Raw genomic sequence first — 15,727 nt, 5'->3', positions numbered from 1 at the left:
TTCTCTCAACCAAATAGATAGTCAAACTTATAGTCAAACTTGTTTTGCTAGGTAGGATTAAGCGAGAAGACTTTGTCTGTTTATTTTTAATTTATGTTGACACATGGCAAGTTCTCATGTGTTGACATGTCAAACATATGATAAGAGATAGTCTCTTTTCATATAGATGATTTGTAATTGGCTATTATCTTAATGATGCATATCGCATTACTTTAACTAATAACAAGTTAAAGTAATATGATCGGTGTTTGTTGTCACTTCAACAGTCTTCAATGGTTATACGAGTATCCAAAGTACGAACGAGATGGATGTTTATTGTTCCAACCATTCTGATTAGTCCCAATCCCATGAAGAAGAAGAAAGAAAAGGAATCATTTTTAAGAAAGTTTTCGTGTTGTTGATTTCTCGGCATAGTGCTTCTTCCCCTATGCCTCCTATTCGGATATTGTATTAGTGTAGTAGGATTGATCTGTAATACGGGAACATAGGTAAAAACCTTTTGCTCAATACTATAATTCACAATTGAAGCATCTAAGGCTGCATTAATAGAAGATATAAGATTTGAAGATTATATGATCTGAATACTCTCCAAATCGTATAAGAGTAAAACCTAAAATGCACATCTTATTCCATTTCTAGCTTGGCGAAAATATTTTTTCTTGAATCCTTTTAATTACTCTTAGATACTTTATAGTCTATGACATTTAATGTAATTTCTAAAAACTTACAGATCATTAATATTTGAATATCCCATTGCAACTAGATATGTTTAATATTTGAAGTCACATGATTTTTTATTGTCACTTTATATATTTAAATGTGACTATAGTTTATAATTAATTGAAAAGAAAAAGATCAGTGTCGATATTTTTACTTTATATGTAAGTTAACTATGAATTAATCATATCTATGGAATCTATTCTTACTGAATTAAAATAATAGACAATGTAATTGTAGTGTTTTCACATATTGAATAAGACAAACCGATTAAGGAAACTAATTCAGATATGAATGTTTGACAAAGAGAATAAATAATTCTATATTTATATAAAAAGTGATTAAGAAAAACACAGCTAAAAAGGAAAAGTAGGAAGCCTCACACAGTTACTATCATTTTTACTCTCGGCATGAACATAAATTATATAAACTGAAACATTTTATAGACCTATAACTTCAATCTTTGATCCCATTGAATTGCCAAAGTCACCACAGCTTCCTTAAATCTGTCCATAAAAACCAAGGTTTGGCTGAGACAAGGTGAACAAGTTTGGGTCCATTCCTTGCATGTTTGATCTGTCGAACTCGCAACGGTACTGCAATACTTCACATGTTTCCATCTTCAGTCTTTGAAATTCTACACTCTCTTTTTCGTTCAAAATTGTTATTGCTTTTAGCCTCTCAATTTCTGCATGCAATTGTTCAGTCAAGGCTGCAACAATAGAGAAATGAAAACAGACATTCGATAGTTACAACCGAATGTATTTTTTAAGGTATTGCAGTTATTAAAGATCTACTAAAAATTGTCATCCCAAATTGTTATTTTGTTTATACATTGCAAGAATAAATTATTTCTCATCCTACACATTACTATCAAATCTCTGGTATAAACTCGCGTAAATTTATTAAATGAACTGTTTGTTTATGTGCAATATAATTTACACCTTTTTTACTATATTGAAATTACTACACGTAAGAATATCTTGGTGTCATAAGTACTTTCATGCTAAATGCAAAATAAGTGGAATTCCTAGAAATATTAAAGTTGTTTCAATATTAGATATTAATTTAAGGGTGATGTCATAAACAAAGTTCATACAATTATGTAATTAATTAACAACTTTAACTCATAAAACTCAAACTTTTACTATAGATTGCAAAACTAAAAGATTTGCTAAAGTATTGACAGAAATTAAGATAATGTAACATCCCGAAGTTGGGCCAATTGCTCCAATGATTCAATTCGAATCATGATTTTCTTCTTCTCATTCATCATCATTGTTTTATCATTCTGCATCTACATTAAAACAATAAAAATTAAGTAAACTTTTTCTAGATACTGTTTAGACATGACAAGCTCATGATTACTAATGTGATACGTTTCACCTCCAAAAGCTTGATCTTCTCAAATATTGAAGCATTTTCGTTCTCAAGAAAGTTTATTCTATGTTCTAAGTCAATCATGTATTGTAACTTCCTCTGCTTTGAACATGTCGCTGACTCCCAATTTTTTCAAGATTATGAACGAGCATCCACATGAATCAATGTCACATATCATTAATAAAAAGAACTAATAATAATTTAGTCATACAAGTTCACTGAACTTCTGACTTTCTTAGGGTCAGATGCAATCTCTTGAAGTTTGGTACTCTTTGCAATCTTATTCAATTCATCATCAGTATAATCACCGCTACCAAACTCGAGCCCAGAAGCATTCTCGTCTCCATCAATTGAACTTGAAGAGGAAACATTACCTTGAGAAGGAGGCAGCTTCGGTAAGTAATATAAACAACTATCAAATGAAACACTCATGTAATGTCTCCTCAATGTGAAATGTCTTTGGATGCTCTTCTCTTCACACCCAAATGAGGGAATGAAGGGTTTTTCTTAACCTTAATGGAAGAGTCTCTACTCTCCACAGGAGCTGAGGGAGAAAGGTTCATCAATGGTAATGAATTGCAACGGGATGACGACGAAGAAGGGTTCAATGGGGGCAATAATGAGAAGGCAAGTGGAGGCTGAGTCATCGACCGTGGTCGAGAAGGAGTGAGATTGTCGGATTCATTCATTGTCAGGGATTGAAGAAAACCAACAATAGAATTTAAATCTGCATTATATAAAACAAGTCATGTTTCTACGTATAACTCATTTTTTTTACATGCAGAAAAGAAAAATCAAATAGAAAAATGGGAATAATATAACAATTAAAATCAAAGATCTTTTGTTTTGAATAGTGACGACATCGAGGTTGTCATCAGTTTATAGAGAAAGGAGAACAAAAACACAATTGAAATGTTGAGTAAGCAATAAAGAGTTGAGAAAAACCTCTTAGAAACTGAAATATGATTTATGTTGTTTGAATGGATATATATAGTTTGCATTATCCTCTTTTTATATTGTTTAAAAACAACAAATGAGTCTCGTGATTTATATTATATTCGAATTTCGTGATTTTCCTTCTTAAATCCATAAGTTTGAATCTGTTTTTTGTCAATAAAATAACATACAAAATTTGAAGTCAAAACATTTGATGGAATTCTGTGTGTTTTAGGTAATATAATGAAAATTTATACATTTATGGTGATATTAATCTTAATTTATATTAAACTATTGGGATATTAATTATTTTGGCTAGTGAGTCATGTTGGAGTGTCTTCTACTTTTGCTAGTTAGTAGTTATTTTGATATGTTGTTTATTTTGCTACTTAGCTATTTTGGTAAACAAATTCTTAGAGAGTTATTTTGGAATGTTGTTTATTTTGGCAAGTGTGGAACCCTTTGTCTATTGGTTGACCAATAGTTCATTAATGCTTCTACATCTAGATATATGAAGTACGTATCCAAAATATTGAGAATTATTAGCAGATTTGCAGATCAATGAAGACAAGTGTGCAGGAGATCTCCAACTATGTAAAATTATAGCCGATCGCCAGGATTCTACGCAGAGATAATAATTGAAGGTGACCATCCAAAGCATGGAGAAACAGAAAAAGGTGTCGTCTTTCGTGGATCTAACAAGGGCTGAAATAAATTGTCCGTAGTAAAATTGCCTATATAACAATTCTCATAATTTACAATAAATAATCTACTACTAATAAAAGAAGCTCATTGAGATTTCTCTATGTGTCCACATCAGCATTTTTAAAACATACGCCACATGAGCTTCAAATTTCTTTTTTTTGTCATCCAAAATTAATTAAAGATCAAACGAGCCAATCTCGGGGGATATTATTTACATATATGACATGATGCGATTCGGTGCGGATCTTCCGCGCCAAATTATTCACTTTTACATTAGCACTACGAGAAATTAAAGATAAAGAGAAGTTTGTGAATTCGTCCTTGTCGCTTTTTGCAATTCCTCCAAATACACAGTAAATGTCGGCCAATCGGTTGGGAAGACACCATCTTCACCAAATCTGAACAGTCTATAAAGAAAGCTACGTCTTGGTTGTCTACTCAAATCATACACTTCATCGCCCAAAGAAGAGCTTCCACTTCTGTATGTAGAGGACATAGACTTCTACGAATATTATCGGCGCCCATGGTTGGTGACTCTCCTGATGAATATGTACAACACCATCCTTACCTTGAAAACTGATCACTTTCTGTCCATGATCCATCAACAAAACAACGAAAACCTGAATAGTTAGTATCCTGTGAGATATCCCTCACCCACTACAAGAAAACATGTGATATTCCAACAAAAGTTGATAAATGGTTCATCACACATTTTGTTGGAAACTTAGTAAAATATATCAACATATTTTCAAAAAGTAATTTCTGATAAAATTCCAACAATTAAATTATCAGAAGTTATTCACAAATTTACAATGAAAAATATCAATAAATTTTCAACAATTAAATTATCAATATATTTCTATGAAGTTCCAAAAAATGAAGCGTCAGATATTTCTCACACGATTCCAAGAAAACGTTTCAACAAAGTTCCAACAAATATGTTATTAGTAGTTTCCCATAAACAAACCTTCAGAATTGTTGAATATTTGTGGCAAATTATTAATGACAATCCAACAAAATATATGTTGGAACAATTCGTTAGAAACTTTACGGTAAATTCCAACAAATGTTCAATAAAAAAAATATCAGAACTATCCAACAAATTGGTTATAGAATTATTAGATGGAAACGTTTCCAATAAATTTGTGACAAATACAAATTTCCAACGATCATATTCCAACAAATATATGTTCTTTTCTAAGTTTATTGGAAACATATAATTCCTACAAATTAACAACTAATATGGCGGTTGGAATTTAGCCTTTTTCTTGTAGTGGTACCCGAGATCGAGCTCCGAAATTCAAATGACCATGGCTTTCAACATGAAGCTTAATTTGCGCTTCCTGCCATAAAAGTGCCTCTTTTTCCGCTAAACGTAAAACTTCCAAAGGGTCTTTATCCATACTAGGGCGAAACCCGCGCCAAGTCGCGGGTTTTTTGTTTTTAAATGTAATTTTGTTAAGTTGTATGTAGGTATTGAATGTTATTTGTCATGATTCATGATATATGTAAAACAAAAGAATTCATTAGAAAGTGATTAAGAGCTCAATGCATTTGATAAATCTTTTAAGTAAGATCTATATAGCTTTTATAAATTTTGGAAGCTAATTTTTTTGCATTACGAACATCTTTTTAGAAGAGCCAATAAAAAACAAAAGTAAAAAGAGTTAAAAATCACCAGGTGCTAATTCTGGTGAGGTTAAAGTCATTGTAGATTCTTAAGAATATGTTATATGGAGTTATCATCTTTGATTTTAATGTTCCACATGCATATTTGATTAATATGTTAAAGAAGCATAAAAAGCTAAAAGTTATGTTTGTTTGTTTTTCAAAACTTGAAAATTGAAACATAGATTATTGGAGAATCGAATAACCATACCAGAAAGATAAATTTAATTAGACTTTAGAGAACAAAAAATGACATCTTACTTGTACCAAAATTTCTAAACCGATTGAGTGTAATCAATCTTTTTCCAAATGGTTTCATCAACCCATCAATTTACTCATTATCAACACAATATCATCATCATCATTACCCTCTCATAATATCATACTACCATCACCAATCATCATCATACTATCTTTTTCATCATCATATCAACATACCATAGTCATGATAGATATCATCATGATGATAACATTATCATAAACTCGTAATTTTCATGCCAAAAACAGAAACTCTTAATTTTTTGCCAAAAATAGTAATCCCGTAATTTCTTGCCAAAAAAAACCCCGTCATTTTCCCGTCAAAAACGTTAACTTTTAATTTTCCCGCCAACAAACGTAAATCTGTAATTTTTCCGCCAAAAAATATAAACATGTAATTTTCCGGCCAAAAACGTAAATCCGTACTTAGCTTGCCAAAAACATAAACCCGTAAATTTTCTACCATAAACGGAAATCCGTTAACCAGTCATAAAGATTCCGAAAACGCACCAATTTTTAACCGCTAAACCAGTCGTTCAAAAAATTTTATATAGCTTGAAACCGCAACCGTCTGGTTCTGTAAACTCATGCAGCCACAAATGTAGGCACTGCGTTTCAACCAATCAAGCCTTTAGATAAGTTTTCTTAGTTATGGGCATTCGTTTATCCATTCAGTATCGGTTCGTATCCATTCAGTTATTGGTTCTTTCGGTTATAAAGTTTAGCATCCATTCGGTTATTTTAAAATTTTGATTCGCTTTCAGTTCGAATTCGGTTCAATTCCGGTTCTTTCGGTTTTAAAAATTAATATATATTGGGTTATTTTTCTTTAAATATTTTTGGATATTTTGGTTATTTTTAACATTTTCATATATATTTGGTTACTTTCGAGTATTTTTACTACTATATATCTATTTTTAATTATTAGGTTTAGAAATAACTAATATTTTAAAAAATATAATTATATTTCGGATATATTTGGTTATCCAAAATATTTTGGTCTTTATCCATTCGGTTTCGGTTATAGAATTTAATATCCATTCAGTTATTTTCAAAAAAAAAAATCGGTTCGGTTTTTTTTTTATCGGTTTTGGTTCGGTATATTCTCTGCGGTTTATTTTCCGAGGATTAAGTTTTCTAGATTAAGAAGTTTAGGCCCATATTTTTATATGGATTTTAGTTTTGAAAATAGCTTGGTTGGGCTAGGCTCATGTCTAATTTTAATTTTATTAACTTGATGGGATGACACGGAAAAATAGTAAGTTTTTATTGGTCAACGTAAATGAGGTGTATTATTGGAAATGTTCTGATTGGCTGTTGATTTTAATGAGGTGTCAAGTTATTGTTAACTGAAAAAGCTGAGGTGTCAGCACAAGAGAGACTTGTAGTGTTTTTATGGTGTTGATTTACAAATATTTTTTTCATTTCTTGCTTTTCAGATATACCAAATAATCCATGGGTATGGAGACGAATCAACACCAGAAGGTATTCTCCAAAACAAATGATCCAAATTTGCAAAAATAAAATTCGAGGGAAAAATACCCGGAGTCGTAGGAATTTGCGAGAGTGCCCAAATTTGCGAGAGTGCCCAAATCTGCTAGGTAGGGTGACCTAGAAAAAGGGTATGATTAATTGTTTCCTCAGATGCACCGCATCTGGCACAATCCTTATCACAATTTATACCTCTTTTCTGTAGATTTGTTGTTACCGGCACACAACAAGATAAAATTTGCCACAAAAAATATCGTAACTTAGGTGGACATTGCACTTTCCAAGTGTGAGCTTTGAGGATTGTAATCTCTGGCCCTATAAAAGAACTAGCCTCATTAAATCCAAGCCTTGTCGAATATATCCAGATTTAATTGTATATATTCCAGATTTCGTAAAGTGCCAGCCTAAGGTATCTTCCTTAGTTGGTGTACCAACAGGCAAAGCACAAAGCAACGGTACATCTTTCGGATCAAAGAGCTTCTTTAAGAGATCCACATTCCAAAATTTTGACCTACTGTCTAATAGACTACTGACTTTTAAAGATTGGTCAAAAATTGAACCATTACTTTTTGCTAGTCTCGGGAATTGAGCTGGTATCCATGGGTCCTCCCAAACTGAAATGGAAGCCCCATAACCGACTATTTTAAGAAGCCCTTTACTAAGTAGAGATCTAGTTGAGATCATATTTCTCCATCCATAAGATGGAGAATATGATTTTATATTATCCAGTGCATTGGATTTCCGAAAATATCTTCCTTTGAATACCTTTGCAAAAAGAGAATTTGGAACCGTTATCAGCCGCCATAACTGTTTAGCTAATAGAGCCGAATTAACATCATCTACATTCCGAAATCCTAACCCTCCTTCCGCTTTACTACTGCATATTTTATTCCAAGCCATCCAATGCATATCTCTTGAGTCACTATTTGAACTCCACCAAAACTTAGCGACCGCACTCGTAAGTTTAGACGTAATTGTTTTTGGAAGACGAAAACAAGACATAACGTAAGTTGGTAATGCCGCGGCTACCGATTTGATCATATTCAAATTTCATTAATTAAAAATTAAATTAATATTTTTGGCAAAAATTAAAACACTCTTTCCATACGCCATGTCAGCTTCAGATTTCATAATTAAAAATTTAAATTATTATTTTCTGGCAAAGAAAAAAAATAGTCCACAAATTAAAAAAACCATACATTCAATATACCCTATCACTCCATATTGTTTGAACCCTTGTAAGAACCTAAACATCTCTTTAAAAAAACAAAAATATATGAGAAATGATGCAAAATTTAATGAAACAAGATAAAAATATAAAGAAGCAATTGAAATAATATTTCATCATTCATATTCGTTTTTTTTTGTCATGTCATGTTTGATTCAGAAACTATATAGTCAACAAAAATACACCTCAGCAGCTCTAATGAACCAATTACTAATAAAAACCCTTAGCCGAAAAGAACATCAAATCCACATATCTTGAAAAACGTTGGCCCAAAATAATATTGATGGAGATTCTTTTGGTACAAACCCTTCTTCATCACCAACTCTCGCTGTCGTTTCTATCCTCTGAAGTTCTATCGCTCCAGTTGACAAAATCAAGTTCATAAAAATAAAATTCAATTTGGAGGTATGGTAAAAGTAAAACATAAATCATAAATTTAGCAGTCACAATTTCCCAAAAAAACATCTAATTATTTTAACAATTAAGTTAATTAACAAATATATAGTCAGCAACTACTTTTTTGGGAAAAATGCCTACAAAAAAAACCATAAACATGCCTACACTTATAAAACACAAACTTTTCATCATCAACTCTCGCCGTCGTTTATAACCTCTAAAGTTGTATCGATTTAGATACCTAAAAAAAAACCGAAACTGCCGATGTTATCAAATCTCCATTTCCTCATCTTTATTCCCCTCCACTTCCTCATCTTTACTCCCCATATGTCTACTTCAATGGCCACTGCCTTCATTCACATCGCTTTGGGTTTCGCTATAAAACCAAATCTCCCTCACCACATAGAGAAACAAAAAAACGACCACTTAATACAATCAAAACATGACACCAGATAAAGCTCAACAGTCTCTCCAGTCATCCACCTTTAAGAATTTCATTGAAATTGATGGATATTTCTGTGAGAGCAAGTCTTAGTCCGACTAAATCAATTATTGGGAAACCCGGAATTTCAAAAAGGCAACATATTTATGGGTCTTGATTGACTCTCACGTATGTCTATTATATGCTCAATATACAAACCATCATACAGTCAAACACAGTACAAGGATTCATGTTTGCAAATCGGCTATACCAAGAGGGTCTTAAGTGCAGCTCCATTTACAAACTCAAAAATGTGGAATGGTGTAATACTTCAAATGCTATCAAATATCTCTTCAAATATTTCATAAAAGAAATGTTGTAGTTCAACAATTTCAATCAACAAAGGCAAAACCACCACCTCCAATACTCAAGATACAACAAGGGTTGAAAAGGAAAGGATTGTAGTTCAAGAGTAGAGTATTTTAGATTTCTGCTTGTAGGCTATGTGGCATACACAAAATAAGCCTAAAATAAAGATTTTCATTATGTCGACTTTTGACTACTCTTTCACTACTTTAGTTGCAACACATACATTTTTCAATTTACTTATCACAATGATGAAACTGCTATTCAAAATTCATAGCTAACAAAAATAAACCTAATCTAACTCAAAAATTGCTCACAACGAAATATCAAAAAATTCGTTACAGAAATTACCAACTAACTACAAAAAAAAAACGAAAATAAACAAATCAAAACAAAAACCCACAAATCAAATAACAATATTACTAAATGGTTTCGAACAACCGCTAAACAAGAAAATCATTTTTTTTATTTTTATCGACGAAATTCTTATACATTTAAAATCCATTTCAAAACACATTTTAAATAGATATATAACTCATAAAATGACAATAAAAAAAATTGGCAAACAAAAGACCATCCTATTCTTTGAAAACCAATGTAAGAGTTGGCCTCAAGATACACCATCGCATCAGCTAACTTAAAAAGTTCTAAGGAGAAGCAACATCGGATAATATAGAATTCACGTTTGACTCTAAATCATGTAGCAACATCAACTAAATTAATTTGAAGTCTTCCTTAATAAAATATATCGTGCGTAGTCCGGATTTTTCCCTAGTTTTGGGAATCAAAATTAAATGTTAGTTGATGGATCTCGATTAGTAAATTCCATTACTATTGGTTTTGATATTACTAGTCAATAATTTATTTATTTTGGAATACACAAGACTATAAAGTATAGGAATATAAGTAACATGAACATAAATCTTCAGAATAGTTACTATTACAAATTAATATGTAGAAATTAGAAGCCATTAATGAAACGATGTCGTGTCTTTGTAACTTACAAACCAAGAAAAACGATAATGGGCTTATAATAATAAAAGCCCAATATATATCTTCATAAGTTTTGTTAACAGTCTTTGTACTTAATTTTCTCCTCGAGAGCTAAGATTAGAAATGACGAAAACGACGATGACGAAGATTCCCAATCTTCCAGACGATTTGGAATCGGAGATACTCTCTAGGATTCCGGCAAAGTCTCTAACGAAATTGAAAACTACTTGTAAAAGATGGTACGTTTTATTCAGAGATCCGAAATTCGCGAAGAAGAACTTGGGTAAATCAGCGAGAGAGGTGATGTTAGTGATGAATCAAAGGTTACACTCAATTAGCGTCAATCGCCATGGAATTCACGAGGGCGTTGATCCATCCATGGAGTTTTCAGGTAAACTCATCCGGCTAAGCGATTCGAAAGACGTCGTAGTATCTAAAATCTATCAGTGCGAGGGTTTGGTGTTATGCACCACATATGGGAACAATAGACTTGTTGTTTGGAACCCATGTACGGGTCAAAGAAGGTGGAACTTGTTACCGGTATAATGATGGCTATGCTCTTGGATACGTTAACAGAAAATCTTCGTGTAGCTGAGTTTGAAATCTTTGATTTTGGATCTGATTGTGGAAGGGTTATTGATGATGCTATCACTTGGGGAATATTCTCTGCTGGTGTGTCTTTCAATGGTAATACTTACTGGATTGGTGGAGAGAAAGAAACTGGTTTTTTCTTGATGGATTTTGATTTCACAACAGAGAGGTTTGGGCGTTTTCCTCTTCCGTATCAGAGTTATGATTATGAAGATATCGCGGTTCTATCGGTAGTTAAGGAAGAAAAACTCTCCTTGATGAATCAGAATATTCATATAAATTCTTCAGAGATGAAGATATGGGTGACTAATAAGTTTGATGAAGCCAAATACTTGTCATGGAGCCAGTTCTTAGTAGTGGATTTTGATAAATTTACGTTACCAAATTTGAACAGCGTGATAACTTTCTTGTTGGACGAGGAGAATAAAGTGGCACTGTGTTGTGATACAGACATGGAAGATGAAGAGAGGACCAAAATCTATATTGTTGGAGTGGATCTTTGTAAACAAGTCTTTAAAGAGGTTACAAAGGGATCAGTTCTTAATTGGCCATGTTTCGTCAGTTATGCTCCAAATTTGGTTCACATTCAGAAAGACACTCCCAAAGTTAAAAAGAAATTGAGAGCAAAGGAGGTAAGTCTAATGGATCACCTTAGTTTCTTTTTGCTTTTCCTTGTGGTCATGTTTCTTTGAACGAGTTAGTCAAACTTTGTTCCTCTTCTTTGCTTTTGAAATTGATTGGTGGTGATCTTATGACCTTACTCAAATAAGTTCTGTTTAGATTGGATGCTGATTGAGAAAAACAGAGCAGTTCCCGAAGATTAAAACATATGAGACTTCATGATTCATAGCACATAAGGATAGTGTTCTTGTCAAGCAAATCAAAGAGCTTTTTGATATGTATATATCGTTGTTGTATATGGTCTCGGGTTAGAATTCTCTTTAACTGGATCTCTCTGTGTGTGTGATGTTTTACAGGCACGGACTAGACGCAAACTTGGCAAGAAGCCTTAACGCAAGCAACGTGAAACTCAAATCCAAGGCATATCCAAATAATATGGTGGAGTAAAGGAAAACACAATTTTTCAGTATTGATCAACAAGTTTGCTTGCAACTATGCGTGCAGTCTTATACTAATTGACTATTATACACTCTCGTCTCTATTTATACCAACTTCTAAACCCTAATTTATGTTTGCAGTATTGTCGCTTTCTTCCTAGGAAGGTCAGACGAGAAATCATCATAAGATAAACAAACAATGATGTTTGATGATCTTCCACTTGATTTAGAATCGGAAATACTCTCTAGGGTTCGAGCCACATGTCTAAAAGAATTGCAAACTACTTGCAAACGATGGTACTCTTTATTTAGAGATCCAAGATTCGTCAAGAAGAACTTGGGTAAAGCAGCAACGCATGTGATCGTTGATGATCTTGGAGGTTATTCAGTTACAAAGATGAATAGTCTGATGCATAGCATTAATCTCTATGGAATCAAAAACAGCTTTGATCCATCCATTGGGGTCCAAGTTAAACTTAACGTTAATGATCCAGAACATAATAAGATACTTTGTATTATCTCTCACTGCGATGGTTTATTATTGGTTGACCAGGGTGGATCCAAACCGATAATCGAATGTCCTTTAACGGTTATGTTCTAGGATACGAAAACAACAAATCTTGCGAGAGCTACAAAATCTTGAATTTTGAAATTCTTCTTAGCTCCCCAGCTTATTCTCTTGGTAAGTTTGAAATCTATGAGTTCAACTCTGATTCATGGAGAATTCTTGATGGCGTCTCTCCTAATTGTTTCCTGCATTTTGATGGTGTGACTTTGAAAGGAAATACTTATTGGTCTTCTTCAGATAAAGAAGGCAAATTCATACTCAAGTTTGATTTCACAACAAAGAGATTCCGACGTCTATCGCTTCCTATTGAGAATAATCATATGATGATTAAAAGGTGGTTCATCAGTTGTTAGAGAAGAGAAATTTGCCTTGATGAAACATAGGTTTGATACAATTCATCAAAGATGAATATATGGTTGACCGAAAGTAAGCTCGATTATGACAAAGACTTGTCTTGGAGCAAATTCTTGGTAGTGGATTTTGGTAAAGTTACGTTAACAAGTGAGACGTTAAGTTACGTGAGTTTCAGAGATTGGTCCCATTGAAAGGAAGGTTAGAATTTATTTTGCTAAAGAGGGTATACAAGTTCATCAAAAGATTGCACACAATCCCAAAGGTTATTGTCGATTTCTCGTCAATTATGTTTTAAGTTTGGTTCAAATTCAATGAAGCCAAACTAGGTAAATTTCAGTATTTTAAATGATTTTGATTTTACATTTTTACATTAAAAATAATACTAAACTTTTGAATAACACCAGATTTTGTAAGAGTTTTATAAATCATAGATTGAATAACGAGTGATTGTAGATGACTTTGAATCTTTTTAAGTGAATTCCATGTTCAATAACATCAGATTTGTGAATGTATTTTAAAATCACTAATTCAATAACAAGTGATTTCAAAAAAATAGTAAACTCTTCCAAAATACATAGTCCAATACAACCCCGTAGTGAAGTTGTTAAGATTTGCATTTGATTTAGATCCAATATACTTAAATTTTTTTTCCCAATAACATAATTTTAAAAACTCCCTTACATTTATTAGTTTCTTTTCCTTTTCTTTTTTTTTTTGTTCAGAAACTTTTAGTTTCTTATTTGCTTATTTTTAACTGTAATCTAAAAACTAACTAAATCATGAGAAGACAAAGTTGTCTCATTTTGTTTAATAGAAAAACAAAATACTTATTTTTTTTCCCAATAACATAATTTTAAAAACTCCCTTACATTTAGTTTCTTTTCCTTTTTTTTGTGTTTACAAACTTTTAGTTTCTTATTTGCTTATTTTTAACTGTAATCTAAAACTAACGAAATCATGAGAAGACAAAGTTGTCTCATTTTGTCTAATAGAAAAACAAAATACTTAATTTTTTTTTCCCAATAACATAATTTTAAAAACTCCCTTACATTTAGTTTCTTTTTCTTTTTTCTTTTTTTTCACAAACTTTTAGTTTCTTATTTGCTTATTTTTAACTATAATCTAAAACTAACTAAATCATGAGAAGACAAAGTTGTCTCATTTTGTCTAATAGAAAAACAAAATAAATATACATAAGTTCTCTTCTCCTATATAATATATTGATCATAACAAATCTATCTCTAACACATCAAGTCATCATAATAAAAATAATTTCTCATTTACAAATATAATGTAATGTTTCCAATAAAAGTAGATTTTAAAGTACAAATACTCAATAGTTCAATCAATAACACTGAATTTTATAAGATTTTTTTAAAATTCATGATTTAATAACAAATGATTTGTTATTATACAATCACTTTATGCTTGAAACCCTTAATTGTATTTGCAGTCCTGTCGCAATATTCTTCATAGAGAGGTCAGACGAGAAAATCAAAAGAGAAAAACAAATAATGACTTTTGCTGATCTTCCACATGATTTAGAATTGGAGATACTCTCTAGGGAATTCCAGCCACATCTCCAAAAGAATTGCAAACTACTTGCAAACGATGGTATACTTTATTTAGAGATACAAGATTCGTCAAGAAGAACTTGTGTAAAGCAACAACGCATTCAAATCAAAGCCGACTTGTAATGACTTAGTCTCTGAAAGATTCGAGACATGATTCAAGAAGAGAACAAATTAAAGAACAACTTTTCTTTATAGATTTAGAAACTACTCAAAACTAAATCTCTCTAAGTCTTTAGAACAACTCTCTAAAGCCTCTCAATGTCTTTCTTGAGACTTATGGAACAACTCTCCATAGTCTCTCTATATAGAACTTAGCTACCCCTAAGTCTATATCTCATGAAGTCTCTCTCGACTCTCATGTTTATCTCATGAGGTCTCTCTCGACTCTCATGAGATCTCTCTTGACTCACATCTTGAGCTCTCTCTCTTTGATCCTCTTGGATGCTTTAGCTCTCTTGTGTTATCTTCTTCTTCTTCATAGAGATCATATACATACTAGGACCAAACACCTCCTTCTTCTTCTTCTTCTTGGCTGCTTTCCTCCATTGAAGAATGTCCTCCTCTATGCAAGTTGACGTCTCTAACTTTCAACATAAGCTTGCTGGAACGTTCATAGTCTTCAAGGTACCTGGGCTGACTAACTTGTTGACCTGACCTTCTAAACTATGGTAGTCTTTGAATTATACTTCACCAAACTCCTTCTTGTGGTTGTCTTGAGTGATATCCGCCATGACATCATCTTCTTCAGGTTCTTTTCCAGCATCTTAATCATAACACCAAAACTTACATGACCTAACCAAGCATGCCATGTCCTTGTAGCTTCAGTAGCAAGTCCATCTGCACGTCCTTCAGAATGTCCATCAGCACATCCTTCAACATGTCCTTCAGCTAATCCTTCAGCAAGTTCTTCTGGCTCTCCCATCTCATATGAAACATACTTGGATCCCTGCTTGAACCGCTTGTCGTTTCATTCTCGGGAATACCTATGCTTATGGTTGTGATCTCCGGTTACTCCTCCTTGAG

At 32.5% G+C, this 15,727-nt stretch overlaps 2 protein-coding genes and 7 pseudogenes across 10 annotated transcripts; 3 read left to right on the top strand and 6 right to left on the bottom strand.

Annotated features, from left to right (window-relative positions):
* Nucleotides 1-269: 269 nt before the first annotated feature.
* AT2G13146 lies at nucleotides 270-484 on the bottom strand (annotated as a pseudogene). Its single transcript has one exon.
* A 742-nt stretch (nucleotides 485-1,226) lies between these two features.
* AT2G13145 lies at nucleotides 1,227-2,786 on the bottom strand (annotated as a pseudogene). The gene has a single exon.
* Nucleotides 2,787-3,923: 1,137 nt separating this feature from the next.
* AT2G13143 lies at nucleotides 3,924-4,556 on the bottom strand (annotated as a pseudogene; the record flags this gene model as incomplete). The annotated part of the gene is made up of 1 exon: nucleotides 3,924-4,556.
* A 1,115-nt stretch (nucleotides 4,557-5,671) lies between these two features.
* Nucleotides 5,672-6,236, bottom strand: AT2G13142 (annotated as a pseudogene; the record flags this gene model as incomplete). The annotated part of the gene is made up of 1 exon: nucleotides 5,672-6,236.
* A 201-nt stretch (nucleotides 6,237-6,437) lies between these two features.
* Nucleotides 6,438-8,199, bottom strand: AT2G13140 (annotated as a pseudogene; the record flags this gene model as incomplete). Its single annotated transcript has 1 exon — nucleotides 6,438-8,199.
* A 2,465-nt stretch (nucleotides 8,200-10,664) lies between these two features.
* AT2G13130 lies at nucleotides 10,665-12,837 on the top strand (annotated as a pseudogene). Of its 2 annotated transcripts, one of them has the most exons (3): nucleotides 10,665-11,782; nucleotides 12,128-12,209; nucleotides 12,350-12,837. The 2 variants fall into 2 exon arrangements; another variant differs by having other exon boundaries at nucleotides 10,666-11,782; nucleotides 12,128-12,795.
* A 201-nt stretch (nucleotides 12,838-13,038) lies between these two features.
* Nucleotides 13,039-13,370, top strand: AT2G13128 (annotated as a pseudogene). The gene has a single exon.
* Nucleotides 13,371-14,644: 1,274 nt separating this feature from the next.
* On the top strand, nucleotides 14,645-14,827 carry AT2G13126 (uncharacterized protein; the record flags this gene model as incomplete). Its single annotated transcript, NM_201719.1, has 1 exon — nucleotides 14,645-14,827. The coding sequence occupies one exon, from the start codon at nucleotides 14,645-14,647 to the stop codon at nucleotides 14,825-14,827; it is 183 nt and encodes a 60-aa protein (NP_973448.1).
* A 372-nt stretch (nucleotides 14,828-15,199) lies between these two features.
* Nucleotides 15,200-15,626, bottom strand: AT2G13125 (uncharacterized protein; the record flags this gene model as incomplete). Its single annotated transcript, NM_147310.1, has 3 exons — nucleotides 15,200-15,367; nucleotides 15,391-15,467; nucleotides 15,497-15,626. The coding sequence occupies 3 exons, from the start codon at nucleotides 15,624-15,626 to the stop codon at nucleotides 15,200-15,202; spliced, it is 375 nt and encodes a 124-aa protein (NP_671845.1).
* Between the last annotated feature and the right edge of the window lie 101 nt (nucleotides 15,627-15,727).

The sequence above is a fragment of the Arabidopsis thaliana genome, chromosome 2 (genome assembly GCF_000001735.4).
Source record: "Arabidopsis thaliana chromosome 2, partial sequence".
In the NCBI taxonomy this organism is placed as follows: domain Eukaryota; kingdom Viridiplantae; phylum Streptophyta; class Magnoliopsida; order Brassicales; family Brassicaceae; genus Arabidopsis; species Arabidopsis thaliana.
The sequence above is the reverse complement of the archived record's forward strand: the minus strand, read 5'-3'. Positions and strand labels throughout refer to the sequence as shown.